The sequence below is a fragment of the Oncorhynchus masou genome, chromosome 18, assembly GCF_036934945.1.
Source record: "Oncorhynchus masou masou isolate Uvic2021 chromosome 18, UVic_Omas_1.1, whole genome shotgun sequence".
In the NCBI taxonomy this organism is placed as follows: domain Eukaryota; kingdom Metazoa; phylum Chordata; class Actinopteri; order Salmoniformes; family Salmonidae; genus Oncorhynchus; species Oncorhynchus masou.
Genome location: NC_088229.1, coordinates 73,880,264 through 73,896,654, shown reverse-complemented (window position 1 = coordinate 73,896,654; position 16,391 = coordinate 73,880,264). Strand labels below are relative to the sequence as shown.

Sequence of the window (16,391 nt, the reverse complement as noted above, 5' to 3'; positions counted from 1 at the left end):
TCTGTTGTCTAGTCTGTAATCTAGTTTGTTATCTAGTCTGTTGTCTAGGCTGTTGTCTAGGCTGTTGTCTATCTAGTCTGTTGTCTAGTCTGTTGTCTAGTCTGTTGTCTAGTCTGTTGTCTAGTCTGTTGTCTAGGCTGTTGTCTATCTAGTCTGTTGTCTAGTCTGTTGTCTAGTCTGTTGTCTAGTTTGTTATCTAGTCTGTTGTCTAGGCTGTTGTCTAGGCTGTTGTCTATCTAGTCTGTTGTCTAGTCTGTTGTCTAATGTGTTGTCTAGTCTGTTGTCTAGTCTGTTGTCTGTCTAGTCTGTTGTCTAGTCTGTTGTCCACTCTGTTGTCTCGTCTGTTGTCAGGTCTGTTGTCTGTCTAGTCTGTTGTCTAGTCTGTTGTCTAGGCTGTTGTCTATCTAGTCTGTTGTCTAGTCTGTTGTCTAGTCTGTTGTCTACTCTGTTGTCTTGTCTGTTGTCAGGTCTGTTGTCTATCTAGTCTATTGTCTAGTCTGTTGTCTTGTCTGTTGTCTAGTCTGTTGTCTAAGCTGTTTTCTAGGCTGTTGTCTATCTAGTCTGTTGTCTAGTCTGTTGTCTAGTCTGTTGTCTATCTAGTCTGTTGTCTAGTCTGTTGTCTAATGTGTTGTCTAGTCTGTTGTCTAGTCTGTTGGCTATCTAGTCTGTTGTCTAGTCTGTTGTCTAGTCTGTTGTCTATCTAGTCTGTTGTCTAGTCTGTTGTCTAGTGTGTTGTCTAGTCTGTTGTCTAGTCTGTTGTCCAGTCTTTTTTCTAATATGTTGTCTAGACTAGTGTCTAGTCTGTTCTGTAATATGTTGTCTAGTCTGTTGTCTCGTTAGTTGTCTAGTCTGTTGTCTAGTCTGTTGTCTATCTAGTCTGTTGTCTAGTCTGTTGTCTAATGTGTTGTCTAGTCTGTTGTCTAGTCTGTTGTCTATCTAGTCTGTTGTCTAGTCTGTTGTCTAGTCTGTTGTCTATCTAGTCTGTTGTCTAGTCTGTTGTCTAGTCTGTTGTCTAGTCTGTTGTCTAGTCTCTTCTGTAATATGTTGTCTAGTCTGTTGTCTAGTCTGTTGTCTAGTCTCTTCTGTAATATGTTGTCTAGTCTGTTGTCTAGTCTGTTTTCTAATCTGTTGATATTGATAAATCGTTGAGTCATAAGGTGAGAGTGTGGATACTGTAGGTGAGAGTGGGTACTGTAGGTGCGAGTGTGGGCACTGTAGGTGAGAGTGTGGTTACTGTAGGTGAGAGTGGGTACTATAGGTGAGAGTGTGGGTACTGTAGGTGAGAGTGGGTACTATAGGTGAGAGTGGGTACTGTAGGTGAGAGTGGGTACTATAGGTGAGAGTGGGTACTGTAGGTGAGAGTGGGTACTATAGGTGAGAGTGTGGGCACTGTAGGTGAGAGTGTGGGTACTGTAGGTGACAGTGGGTACTATAGGTGAGAGTGGGTACTGTAGGTAAGAGTGGGTACTATAGGTGAGAGTGGGTACTGTAGGTGAGAGTGGGTACTATAGGTGAGAGTGTGGGCACTGTAGGTGAGAGTGGATACTGTAGGTGAGAATGTGGGTACTGTAGGTGAGAGTGTGGGTACTGTAGGTGAGAGTGTGGGTACTATAGGTGAGAGTGGGTACTGTAGGTGAGAGTGTGGGTACTGTAGCTAAGAATGTGGGTACTGTAGGTGAGATTGTGGGTACTCTAGCTGAGAATGTGGATACTGTAGGTGAGATTGTGGGTACTGTAGGTGAGAGTGTGGGTACTATAGGTGAGAGTGTGAGTACTGTAGGTGAGAGTGTGGGTACTGTAGGTGAGAGTGGGTACTGTAGGTGAGAGTGGGCACTGTAGGTGAGAGTGTGGGCACTGTAGGTGAGAGTGTGGGTACTGTAGCTAAGAATGTGGGTACTGTAGGTGAGAATGTGGGTACTGTAGGTGAGAATGTGGGTACTGTAGGTGAGAATGTGGGTACTCTGGGTGAGAATGTGGGTACTGTAGGTGAGAATGTGGGTACTGTAGGTGAGAATGTGGGTACTGTCGGTGAGAATGTGGGTACTCTGGGTGAGAGTGTGGATACTGTAGGTGAGAATGTGGGTACTGTAGGTGAGAGTGTGGGTACTGTAGGTGAGAGTGTGGGTACTGTAGTTGAGAGTGTGGGTACTGTTGGTGAGTGTGTGGGTACTGTAGGTGAGAGTGTGGGTACTATAGGTGTTAGTGGCTACTATAAGTGAGAAGTAAGTAGCCTAGGTGTGTGTAACTCAACTTCTGGTTCTGTATGTCTCCCCCCTGCCCCTTTCCTCCACCCTCCCGCAACACCTACCTCCTCCCATCCCCCTTCCTCTCTCTTCCTCCCTCCCTCTCAATCTACCCCTTTCCTCCACCCCTTCCTCTCTCTTCCTCCCTCCCTCTCCCCCTTTCCTCCACCCCTTCCTCTCTCTTCCTCCCTCCCTCTCCCCCTTTCCTCCACCCTTCCTCTCTCTTCCTCCCTCCCTCTCCCCTTTCCTCCACCCCCCTTCCTCTCTCTTCCTCCCTCCCTCTCCCCCTTTCCTCCACCCCTTCCTCTCTCTTCCTCCCTCCCTCTCCCCCTTTCCTCCACCCCTTCCTCTCTCTTCCTCCCTCCCTCTCCCCCTTTCCTCCACCCCTTCCTCTGTCTTCCTCCCTCCCTCTCCCCCTTTCCTCCACCCCTTCCTCTCTCTTCCTCCCTCCCTCTCCCCCTTTCCTCCACCCCTTCCTCTCTCTTCCTCCCTCCCTCTCCCCCTTTCCTCCACCCCTTCCTCTCTCTTCCTCCCTCTCCCTCTCCCCCTTTCCTCCACCCCTTCCTCTCTCTTCCTCCCTCTCCCTCTCCCCCTTTCCTCCACCCCTTCCTCTCTCTTCCTCCCTCCCTCTCCCCCTTTCCTCCACCCCTTCCTCTCTCTTCCTCCCTCTCCCCCTTTACTCCACCCCTTCCTCTCTCTTCCTCCCTCCCTCTCCCCCTTTCCTCCACCTCCTCCTCTCTCTTCCTCCCTCCCTCTCCCCCTTTCCTCCACCTCCTCCTCTCTCTTCTTCCTCCCTCCCTCTCCCCCCTTTCCTCCACCCCTTCCTCTCTCCTACTCCCTCCCTCTCCCCCTTTCCTCCACCCCTTCCTCTCTCTTCCTCCCTCCCTCTCCCCCTTTCCTCCACCCCTTCCTCTCTCTTCCTCCCTCCCTCTCCCCCTTTCCTCCACCCCTTCCTCTCTCCTACTCCCTCCCTCTCCCCCTTTCCTCCACCCCCTTCCTCTCTCTCCTCCCTCCCTCTCCCCCTTTCCTCCACCCCTTCCTCTCTCTTCCTCCCTCCCTCTCCCCCTTTCCTCCACCCCTTCCTCTCTCTTCCTCCCTCCCTCTCCCCCTTTCCTCCACCCCTTCCTCCCTCTTCCTCCCTCCCTCTCCCCCTTTCCTCCACCCCTTCCTCTCTCTTCCTCCCTCCCTCTCCCTCTACCCCTCCTTCCCTCTCCCTCTACCCCTTTCCTCCACCCCTTCCTCTCTCTTCCTCCCTCCCTCTCCCCCTTTCCTCCACCCCTTCCACTCTCTTCCTCCCTCCCTCTCCCCCTTTTTCCACCCCTTCCTCTCTCTTCCTCCCTCCCTCTCCCCCTTTCCTCCACCCCTTCCTCTCTCTTCTTCCCTCCCTCTCCCCCTTTCCTCCACCCCTTCCTCTCTCTTCCTCCCTCCCTCTCCCCCTTTCCTCCACCCCTTCCTCTCTCTTCCTCCCTCCCTCTCCCCCTTTCCTCCACCCCTTCCTCTCTCTTCCTCCCTCCCTCTCCCCCTTTCCTCCACCCCTTCCTCTCTCTTCCTCCCTCCCTCTCCCCCTTTCCTCCACCCCCTTCCTCTCTCTTCCTCCCTCCCTCTCCCCCTTTCCTCCACCCCTTCCTCTCTCTTCCTCCCTCTTACCTGTGTCTCAGGAGGAACTGGTTCTAGCTGCTCTGAGGATAGAGGCTCTGCAGGTAGCCAAATACATCTCAGACAGCCCCTCCCTCTCCACTGTCACCCCCCAGGTACTGAGCTGAGCCAGCCTGCACCTGTACCTGCTCTCTCTCTCTCTGTGTGTGCTTGTGTGTGTGTGTGTGTGTGTGTGTGTGTGTGTGTGTGTGTGTGTGTGTGTGTGTGTGTGTGTGTGTGTGTGTGTGTGTGTGTGTGTGTGTGTGTGTGTGAGCAGCATGAGCGTGTCTCAGCCTGCCTCCCCCTCCCCCCTCTAGTCACACCATTGTGTGTGTGTGTGTGAACCCATGGCCGTTACTAAACAATAACAGCAACATCAACCGTCTCTGCCCCTCCCCTTTTTTCCCCGTGTGACATCACTAACACGGCTTCCAGACCCTGACCTCCAATCTCCTGAACCAATTAACTTAAAGAGTGCTGGGCCTTTTCTTTTCTTGGCTGTGTATCGAACATATCGGCTACCGGCCTGAACATTTCGGCTACCGGCCTGAGCATGTCGGCTACCGGCCCGAACATGTCGGCTACCGGTCTGAACATTTCGGCTACCGGCCTGAGCATGTCGGCTACCGGCCTGAACATTTCGGCTACCGGCCTGAGCATGTCGGCTACCGGCCTGAGCATGTCGGCTACCGGCCTGAGCATGTCGGCTACCGGCCTGAGCATGTCGACTACCGGCCTGAACTTTTCGGCTACCGGCCTGAACATGTGGCTACCGGCCCGAGCATGTCGGCTACCGGCCCGAACATGTGGCTACCGGCCTGAACATGTCGGCTACCGGCCCGAACATGTGGCTACCGGCCTGAACAGGAGAGGCTTCCATTAACACTGACGTGACCTGGGAATTTTGGGAGAGTAGCCAGTATTTTGTGACCCTCCTCATTCCTCAATCTGACGGGAGAGAGTGAAGCAAGATGATCAGCTACTCTTGAGCCTTTTATCTGTGATCTCACATTCCTGTTTTCTGACTGACTGACTTTGTCTCCTAAATAACCCAACATCTTTGCCACCTTGCTTCAGAAGAGAAGTCAGTAGAAGTTTCCAGATACAGATGGTTCATTTAACTTCCATCTAAGGTCTGTAGTGAAACTATGTGTAGTCACACCAGATGAAAGTTAAGATAGGTCCGTTGGGTAGGACTAGTCAGGAGATAGGGCCGTTGGGTGGGACTAGTCAGGATATAGGGCCGTTGGGTAGGACTAGTCAGGATATAGGTCCGTTGGGTAGGACTAGTCAGGAGATAGGGCCGTTGGGTGGGACTAGTCAGGATATAGGGCCGTTGGGTAGGACTAGTCAGGATATAGGGCCGTTGGGTAGGACTAGTCAGGATATAGGTCCGTTGGGTAGGACTAGTCAGGAGATAGGGCCGTTGGGTAGTACTAGTCAGGAGATAGGGCCGTTGGGTAGGACTAGTCAGGAGATAGGGCCGTTGGGTAGGACTAGTCAGGAGATAGGGCCGTTGGGTAGGACTAGTCAGGATATAGGGCCGTTGGGTAGGACTAGTCAGGAGATAGGGCCGTTGGGTAGGACTAGTCAGGAGATAGGGCCGTTGGGTAGGACTAGTCAGGAGATAGGGCCGTTGGGTAGGACTAGTCAGGAGATAGGGCCGTTGGGTAGGACTAGTCAGGAGATAGGGCCGTTGGGTAGGACTAGTCAGGAGATAGGGCCGTTGGGTAGGACTAGTCAGGAGATAGGGCCGTTGGGTAGTACTAGTCAGGAGATAGGGCCGTTGGGTAGGACTAGTCAGGATATAGGGCCGTTGGGTAGATCTAGTCAGGAGATAGGGCCGTTGGGTAGGTCAGGGGTCACTACAACGTTGTTTCAGGTTAGGGAAAGGTACATGATGTAACATCCTGATGTTAGATGGTTCCTAACCCTGAAAGTAGTCTATGTCTAACATTTTATTTACATTTTTTATTTCATCTTTACTTAACTAGGCAAGTCAGTTAAGAACAAATTCTTATTTACAATGACGGCCTACCAAAAGGCAAAAGGCCCCCCTGTTGCAACACAACATAACAACAACATGGCAGCAGCACATGGTAGCAGCACAAAACATGGTACAAACATTATTGGGCACATACAACAGCACAAAGACAAGAAGGTAGAGACAACAATACATCATGTGAAGCAGCCACAACTGTCAGTAAGAGTGTCCATGATTGAGGCTGAATTTTTTACTTAAAAAAAAAAATATATAGATTTCACCTTTATTTAACCAGGTAGACCAGTTGAGATCAAGTTCTCATTTACAACTGCGACCTGGCCAAGATAAAGCAAAGCAGTGAGACACAAACAACAACACAGAGTTACACATAAACAAACGTACAATAACACAATAGAAAATAAAAACCAAAGATCTATGTACAGTGTGTGCAAATGTAGAAGAGTAGAGAGGTAAGGCAATACATAATAATACAAATAATTACAATTTAGTACTGAATGAAGAGATGGAGATAAAACTGTCCAGTTTGAGTGTAGTTTGCAGCTCGTTACAGTCGCTAGCTGCAGCGAACTGAAAAGAGAAGCGACCCAGGGATGTGTGTGCTTTGGGGACCTGAATGTGACTGGCAGAACGGGTGTTGTATGTGATTGATGACGGCTGCAGTAGATATCTCAGATAGGGGGGAGTGAGGCCAAAGGGTTTTATAAATCAGCATCAACCAGTGGGTCTTGCGACGGGTATACAGAGATGACCAGTTCACAGAGAGTATAGAGTGCAGTGATGTGTCCTATAAGGAGCATTGGTGGCAAATCTGATGGCCGAATGGTAAAGAACATCTAGTCCCTCGAGAGCACCCTTACCTGCCGATCTATAAATTACGTCTCCATAATCTAGCATGGGTAGGATGGTCATCTGAATCAGGGTTAATCAGATCTCCCGAGTGGCGCAGCCGTTTAAGGCACTGCATCTCAGTGCTAGAGTTGTCACTACAGACCCTGGTTCGATTCCAGGCTGTATCACAACTGGCCCAGCATCGTCCAGGTTAAGGTTTGGCCGGGGTAGGCCGTCACTGTAAATAATAATTTGTTCTTAGCTGACTTGCCTAGTTAAATAAAAGTTAAATAATAAATATAAAAATATTTTGGCAGCTGGGGTGAAAGGAGCGATTACGATAGAGGAAACCAAGTCTAGATATAACTTTAGCCTGCGGCTTTGATACGTGCTGAGAGAAGGACAGTGTACCGTCTAGCCATACTCCCAAGAACTTGTATGAGGTGACTACCTCAAGCTCTAAACCCTCAGTGGTAGTAATCACACCGGTGGGGAGAGGGACATTCTTCTTACCAAACCACATGACCTTTGTTTTGGAGGTTTTCAGAATAAGGTTAAGGGCAGAGAAATAGCTTGATGGACACTAAGAAAGACTTGTTGTATAGTGTTTTACACACAATCCTGGGAGGGGCCAGCTGAGTATAAGACTGTATCATCTGAATATAAATGGATGAGAGAGCATCCTACTGCCTGAGCAGTATGTTGATGTAAATTGAGAAGAGCGTGGGGTCTAGGATCGAGCCTTGGGGTACTCCCTTAGTGACAGGCAGTGGCTGAGGCATCAGATGTTCTGACTTTATACACTGCACTCTTTGAGAGAGGTAGTTAGCAAACCATGCCAAAGATCCCTCAGAGACATCAATACTCCTTAGAGACACCAATAGTCCTTAGAGACATCAATACTCCTTAGAGACATCAATAGTCCTTAGAGACATCAATACTCCTTAGAGACATCAATACTCCTTAGAGACACCAATAGTCCTTAGCCGGCCCACAAGAATGGAATGATCTACTACAGTGTTTCCCAAACATTCAACCTCCAGCTGGCATCAGGGTCACGATCGTCGTAAGAAGCGGACCAAAATGCAGCGTGGTATATGTTCATGTTGATATTTTAATTAAAGAAAACACTGAATACAAAACAATAAACAAAAAAGACGCTATAAGAACAATGCTGACACAAGCAACTAACATAGACAATCACCCACAACCCACAATGACAAAACAGGCTACTTAAATATGGTTCCCAATCAGAGACAACGACTAACACCTGCCTCTGATTGAGAACCATATCAGGCCAAACACAGAAACAGACAAACTAGACATCCAACATAGAATGCCCACTCAGATCACACCCTGACCAAACAAAACCTATAAACATACAAAGCATACTATGGTCAGGGCGTGACAACCAGGGTCAGCGCATTCTCAAATGTTGTTTCTTGCCATCATTGTAAGACTGCCACACACACACTATACGATACATTTATTAAACACAAGAATGAGTGTTTTTCTCACAACGCAGCTCGTGGGAAGTGACAAAGAGCTCTTATAGGACCAGGGCACAAATAATAATATAATAAATAAGAAATCATTTTGCTATGTATTTAACCATCTTACATATAAAACCCTATTTGTTTATCTATAATAGTGAATAACTCACCACAGGTTAATGAGAAGGGTGTGTTTGAAAGGATGCACATAACTCTGCAGGGTTGGGTTGTATTGGAGAGAGTCTCAGTCTTAAATCATTTTCCACACAGTCTGTGTCTGTATTTAGTTTTCATGCTAGTGAGGGCCGAGAATCCTCTCTCACATAGGTACGTGGTTGCAAAGGGCATCAGTGTCTTAACAGCGTGATTTGCCAAGGCAGGATACTTTGAGCGCAGCCCTATCCAGCAATCTGGTAGTGGCTTCACATTAAATTCGGTTTTCACAGAACTGATTGTTTCAATTTCGATGAGGCTCTCTTGTTCAGATATCGGTAAGTGGACTGGAGGCAGGGCATGAAAGGGATAACGAATCCAGTTGTTTGAGTCATGTGTTTCGGGAAAGTACCTGTGTAATTGCTCACCCAAGTCTCTCAGGTGCTTCTCTTGTCCATAAGCTTGAGTTAATTTGCACACAAAAAAAATCATACAACGATGAAAAGACCTGTGTGTTGTCCTTATTAATGCAGACAGTGAAGAGCTCCAACTTCTTAATCATTGCCTCAATTTGGTCCCGCACATTGAATATAGTTGCGGAGAGTCCCATGTAATCCTAGATTCAGATCATTCAGGTGAGAAAAAACATCACAAAGACAGGCCAGTCGTGTTAGAAACTGGTCATCATGCAAGCCGTCAGACAAGTGAAAAACATCACCCAGATAAGCCAGTCGTGTGAGAAACTCATCATCATGCAAGTGGTCAGACAAGTGAAAAACATCACCCAGACAGACCAGTCGTGTGAGAAACAGGTCATCATGCAAGCAGTCAGACAAGTGAAAAGGATGGACACTCTTAAGGATCCTCCCCTTTTTAAAAATGTTCACCTAAAATGACATCCCCAAATCTAACTGCCTGTAGCTCAGGCCCCGAAGCAAGGATATTCTTGGTACCATTTGAAAGGAAACACGTTGACATTTGTGAAAATATGAAATGAATGTAGGAGAGTGTAACACAATAAAAAAAGTCTATATCCTGGGAAATGTTCTTATTGCTTACAATCTCATGCTAATCACATTAGCCTACGTGTGCTCAACCGCCCCGTGGAAGGGACACCGATCAGGGGATGGATATGGGGTTAGGTCTCTACTCGACACTAAGGGGATGGATATGGGTTAAGGTCTCTACTTGACACCGATCAGGGGATGGATATGGGGTTAGGTCTCTACTTGACACCGATCAGGGGATGGATATGGGGTTAGGTCTCTACTTGACACTAAGGGGATGGATATGGGGTTAGGTCTCTACTTGACACTAAGGGGATGGATATGGGGTTAGGTCTCTACTTGACACTAAGGGGATGGATATGGGGTTAGGTCTCTACTTGGCACTAAGGGGATGGATATGGGGTTAGGTCTCTACTCGACACTAAGGGGATGGATATGGGGTTAGGTCTCTACTTGACACTAAGGGGATGGATATGGGGTTAGGTCTCTACTTGACACTAAGGGGATGGATATGGGGTTAGGTCTCTACTCGACACTAAGGGGATGGATATGGGGTTAGGTCTCTACTTGGCACTAAGGGGATGGATATGGGGTTAGGTCTCTACTTGGCACTAAGGGGATGGATATGGGGTTAGGTCTCTACTCGACACTAAGGGGATGGATATGGGGTTAGGTCTCTACTTGGCACTAAGGGGATGGATATGGGGTTAGGTCTCTACTCGACACTAAGGGGATGGATATGGGGTTAGGTCTCTACTCGACACTAAGGGGATGGATATGGGGTTAGGTCTCTACTTGACACTAAGGGGATGGATATGGGGTTAGGTCTCTACTCGACACTAAGGGGATGGATATGGGGTTAGGTCTCTACTCGACACTAAGGGGATGGATATGGGGTTAGGTCTCTACTCGGCACTAAGGGGATGGATATGGGGTTAGGTCTCTACTCGGCACTAAGGGGATGGATATGGGGTTAGGTCTCTACTTGGCACTAAGGGGATGGATATGGGGTTAGGTCTCTACTCGACACTAAGGGGATGGATATGGGGTTAGGTCTCTACTTGACACTAAGGGGATGGATATGGGGTTAGGTCTCTACTTGACACTAAGGGGATGGATATGGGGTTAGGTCTCTACTCGACACTAAGGGGATGGATATGGGGTTAGGTCTCTACTTGACACTAAGGGGATGGATATGGGGTTAGGTCTCTACTCGGCACTAAGGGGATGGATATGGGGTTAGGTCTCTACTCGGCACTAAGGGGATGGATATGGGGTTAGGTCTCTACTTGACACTAAGGGGATGGATATGGGGTTAGGTCTCTACTCGACACTAAGGGGATGGATATGGGGTTAGGTCTCTACTTGACACTAAGGGGATGGATATGGGGTTAGGTCTCTACTTGACACTAAGGGGATGGATATGGGGTTAGGTCTCTACTTGACACTAAGGGGATGGATATGGGGTTAGGTCTCTACTCAACACTAAGGGGATGGATATGGGGTTAGGTCTCTACTTGACACTAAGGGGATGGATATGGGGTTAGGTCTCTACTTGACACTAAGGGGATGGATATGGGGTTAGGTCTCTACTTGACACTAAGGGGATGGATATGGGGTTAGGTCTCTACTCGACACTAAGGGGATGGATATGGGGTTAGGTCTCTACTTGACACTAAGGGGATGGATATGGGGTTAGGTCTCTACTCGACACTAAGGGGATGGATATGGGGTTAGGTCTCTACTTGGCACTAAGGGGATGGATATGGGGTTAGGTCTCTACTTGACACTAAGGGGATGGATATGGGGTTAGGTCTCTACTCGACACTAAGGGGATGGATATGGGGTTAGGTCTCTACTCGACACTAAGGGGATGGATATGGGGTTAGGTCTCTACTTGACACTAAGGGGATGGATATGGGGTTAGGTCTCTACTTGACACTAAGGGGATGGATATGGGGTTAGGTCTCTACTTGGCACTAAGGGGATGGATATGGGGTTAGGTCTCTACTTGACACTAAGGGGATGGATATGGGGTTAGGTCTCTACTTGACACTAAGGGGATGGATATGGGGTTAGGTCTCTACTCGGCACTAAGGGGATGGATATGGGGTTAGGTCTCTACTTGACACTAAGGGGATGGATATGGGGTTAGGTCTCTACTCGACACTAAGGGGATGGATATGGGGTTAGGTCTCTACTTGGCACTAAGGGGATGGATATGGGGTTAGGTCTCTACTTGACACTAAGGGGATGGATATGGGGTTAGGTCTCTACTTGGCACTAAGGGGATGGATATGGGGTTAGGTCTCTACTTGACACTAAGGGGATGGATATGGGGTTAGGTCTCTACTTGACACTAAGGGGATGGATATGGGGTTAGGTCTCTACTCAACACTAAGGGGATGGATATGGGGTTAGGTCTCTACTTGACACTAAGGGGATGGATATGGGGTTAGGTCTCTACTTGACACTAAGGGGATGGATATGGGGTTAGGTCTCTACTCGACACTAAGGGGATGGATATGGGGTTAGGTCTCTACTCGACACTAAGGGGATGGATATGGGGTTAGGTCTCTACTTGACACTAAGGGGATGGATATGGGGTTAGGTCTCTACTTGACACTAAGGGGATGGATATGGGGTTAGGTCTCTACTTGACACTAAGGGGATGGATATGGGGTTAGGTCTCTACTCGACACTAAGGGGATGGATATGGGGTTAGGTCTCTACTTGGCACTAAGGGGATGGATATGGGGTTAGGTCTCTACTCGACACTAAGGGGATGGATATGGGGTTAGGTCTCTACTCGACACTAAGGGGATGGATATGGGGTTAGGTCTCTACTTGGCACTAAGGGGATGGATATGGGGTTAGGTCTCTACTTGACACTAAGGGGATGGATATGGGGTTAGGTCTCTACTCGACACTAAGGGGATGGATATGGGGTTAGGTCTCTACTCGGCACTAAGGGGATGGATATGGGGTTAGGTCTCTACTCGGCACTAAGGGGATGGATATGGGGTTAGGTCTCTACTTGACACTAAGGGGATGGATATGGGGTTAGGTCTCTACTCGACACTAAGGGGATGGATATGGGGTTAGGTCTCTACTCGACACTAAGGGGATGGATATGGGGTTAGGTCTCTACTCGACACTAAGGGGATGGATATGGGGTTAGGTCTCTACTTGGCACTAAGGGGATGGATATGGGGTTAGGTCTCTACTCGGCACTAAGGGGATGGATATGGGGTTAGGTCTCTACTTGGCACTAAGGGGATGGATATGGGGTTAGGTCTCTACTTGACACTAAGGGGATGGATATGGGGTTAGGTCTCTACTTGACACTAAGGGGATGGATATGGGGTTAGGTCTCTACTTGGCACTAAGGGGATGGATATGGGGTAAGGCCCAGAGATAGACTAGTATCCTGTCCAAAATGTACCTGGATGTTCATTAATTAAATCGGGACAGAGTGGGCTGCTTACCCAGTTGGTGGCAGGCTGACTGAGCCAATCCTCAGGAATACTATCTGTCGACAAGGCCTCAGTTAATGGGGATACTAATCAAATCCAGTCTTTGGCTCTACAGCTCCACAGTTGTCCAGGGCAGTTGGTGGCTGTCTTGGGGACTGAGGTCAAATCCCTAAGACTACCAAGTCTTCTTGGACCTGCTTATCCATACAACTGCTACAGGTTGTCTCTATGGACCTTAAGCAGTAGAGCCAGTGTTATAATATTATACTATAGAATAAGAAAGGTATTAGTGGTTAAATGCTGCAGCTAGACCCAACACATCTCTCTAGGACTACTGTATTAGTGGGGCTTTAAGTCTCCCCATGAGGCCCCAATCCCTTAAGCCCCCACAGGGACAATTAAACCATCCACAGCTGTTTTCTTTGGGGGGGGGGGGGGAACTCCATAATCAGATTCTGTGTTCAGACAGTTCATGGGACGATGTTGTATGTCTTTCTTTACTACAGTAAAGATATACAAGTTGATTTTCTGATGCCCTGCAGATGCTTTGCTGCATGGGACCAAGCGCTACTGAACTTGTCTAACATGGAAAACCCTGTCAAATTTTTTTTACCTTTATTTAACTAGGCAAGTCAGTTAAGAACAAATTCTTATTTTCAATGACGGCCTAGGAACAGTGGGTTAACTGCCTGTTCAGGGGCAGAACGACAGATTTGTACCTTGTCAGCTCGGGGATTTGAACTTACAACCTTCCGGTCCCTACACTCTAACCACTAGTCTACCTGCCGTGCCTACACTCTAACCACTAGGCTACCTGCCGTCCCTAAACTCTAACCACTAGGGTACCTGCCGAACCTACACTCTAACCACTAGGCTACCTGCCGTCCCTACACTCTAACCACTAGGCTACCTACCGTCCCTACACTCTAACCACTAGGCTACCTGCCATCCCTACACTCTTACCACTAGGCTACCTGCCGCCTCTACACTCTAACCACTAGGGTACCTGCCGAACCTACACTCCAACCACTAGGCTACCTGCCGCCTCTACACTCTAACCACTAGGCTACCTGCCGTCCCTACACTCTAACCACTAGGCTACCTGCCGTCCCTACACTCTAACCACTAGGCTACCTGCCACCTCTACACTCTAACCACTAGGCTACCTGCCGACCCCACACTCTAACCACTAGGCTACCTGCCGCCTCTACACTCTAACCACTAGGCTACCTGCCGTCCCTACACTCTAACCACTAGGCTACCTGCCACCTCTACACTCTAACCACAAGGCTACCTGCCGACCCCACACTCTAACCACTAGGCTACCTGCCGCCTCTACACTCTAACCACTAGGCTACCTGCCGCCTCTACACTCTAACCACTAGGCTACCTGCCTCCCCTACACTCTAACCACTAGGCTACCTGCCGCCTCTACACTCTAACCACTAGGCTACCTGCCGTCCCTACACTCTAACCACTAGGCTACCTGCCGTCCCTACACTCTAACCACTAGGCTACCTGCCGTCCCTACACTCTAACCACTAGTCTACCTGCCGTGCCTACACTCTAACCACTAGGCTACCTGCCGCCCCTACACTCTAACCACTAGGCTACCTGCCGCCCCTACACTCTAACCACTAGGCTACCTGCCGTGCCTACACTCTAACCAGTAGGCTACCTGCCACCTCTACACTCTAACCACTAGGCTACCTGACGCCTCTACACTCTAACCACTAGGCTACCTGCCACCTCTACACTCTAACCACTAGGCTACCTGCCACCTCTACACTCTAACCACTAGGCTACCTGCCGCCCCTACACTCTAACCACTAGGCTACCTGCCGCCTCTACACTCTAACCACTAGGCTACCTGCCGTGCCTACACTCTAACCACTAGGCTACCTGCCGCCCCTACACTCTAACCACTAGGCTACCTGCCGTGCCTACACTCTAACCAGTAGGCTACCTGCCACCTCTACACTCTAACCACTAGGCTACCTGACGCCTCTACACTCTAACCACTAGGCTACCTGCCACCTCTACACTCTAACCACTAGGCTACCTGCCGCCTCTACACTCTAACCACTAGGCTACCTGCCACCTCTACACTCTAACCACTAGGCTACCTGCCGTCCCTACACTCTAACCACTAGGCTACCTGCCACCTCTACACTCTAACCACTAGGCTACCTGCCGACCCCACACTCTAACCACTAGGCTACCTGCCGCCTCTACACTCTAACCACTAGGCTACCTGCCTCCCCTACACTCTAACCACTAGGCTACCTGCCATCCCTACACTCTAACCACTAGGCTACCTGCCACCTCTACACTCTAACCACTAGGCTACCTGCCGACCCCACACTCTAACCACTAGGCTACCTGCCGTCCCTACACTCTAACGACTAGGCTACCTGCCGTCCCTACACTCTAACCACTAGGCTACCTGCCGCCTCTACACTCTAACCACTAGGCTAACTGCCGACCCCACACTCTAACCACTAGGCTACCTGCCTCCCCTACACTCTAACCACTAGGCTACCTGCCGCCTCTACACTCTAACCACTAGGCTACCTGCCGCCTCTACACTCTAACCACTAGGCTACCTGCCGCCTCTACACTCTAACCACTAGGCCTACCCTGCCGCTCTGTCAGTTACTCTAAACTGTGTGGAGTGGAGACATACAGTCAGTGGAAGTTAGATCTATTCATATAAATCTGGTTTCAGGTCAGATTGGAAATCAAGTGTTTTACACAGGCCTTTTACACCTATCAAAATCATAACATCTTCCTCTGACATTGTGATGCGCTTAGTCACATGATTCATGACACTAACATTGTGCTACTACCTATCCCTGTCCCTCTCCAATATCATGCAGCATTCATCTATCAGCAGATATATATCCCGCCTCTTTCCCCTGCCTAGCCCCAATTACAGCCAAGCTGTTACAGCATCAGCCAATCACTGGCATTGAGGACTGCTCCATCCAAACATGTTGCTACCAGCTGCCTAAGTCACCAAGAGCATCATTACAGAGGCTGCATCATTTTGCATATTGAGTTTGGCCGTGGTTTGGGGCATCTTGGTGTGGAGCATCTTGGTTTGGGGCATCTTTCTGATCCGATATGATGCAGCCTTGTGGCTTGGTTTTTTTCAGCATCCTACAAAGAGTGTGCATTGTCTTTAGGGGCTTAAAGTGCAGGTAACCTTCCCAGGTTTTCCAGAAATCCTGGATAGAGGATTCCACAATCTTCCAACTGGGGTTTCTGGGAAAGCTTCCAGAACACAACCCTAGTTTTCTGTCACCATTAGATCAACCAGATACCTAACTAACGGACTGTTCCTGTGTCTCTCCACCTCCTCTTCCTCTTCCTACTCCTCCTCCTCCTCCTCCTCTCCCCTGACCTGGCTTCGGCGAGCAGCAGAGAGACAGAGAAGTGATGTCATCAACACTGGACAGGGACTGCGTGGATACCAAGAGTTCTCTCTACACCCGGACAGCGGGCTACGGAGAGGGGGAGAGGGAGAGCCCCTACCCACCCAAAGACAT

The 16,391-nt window shown here is 49.1% G+C and overlaps 1 protein-coding gene across 7 annotated transcripts in view; it reads left to right on the top strand.

Annotated features, from left to right (window-relative positions):
* The window catches only part of tacc2 (transforming, acidic coiled-coil containing protein 2), a 98,112-nt gene that overhangs the window by 59,834 nt on the left and 21,887 nt on the right, over window positions 1-16,391 (top strand). For 5 of the 7 annotated variants that reach the window (XM_064924452.1, XM_064924450.1, XM_064924448.1 and 2 more), the window contains exons 11-12: window positions 3,902-3,994; window positions 16,264-16,391. The exon at window positions 16,264-16,391 is cut by the window's right edge and continues 31 nt beyond it. In XM_064924452.1, the coding sequence (XP_064780524.1) occupies window positions 3,902-3,994; window positions 16,264-16,391 (221 nt within the window). The remainder of the gene's footprint in view (window positions 1-3,901; window positions 3,995-16,263) is intronic. The other 2 variants (XM_064924451.1, XM_064924453.1) reach the window with 1 other exon arrangement.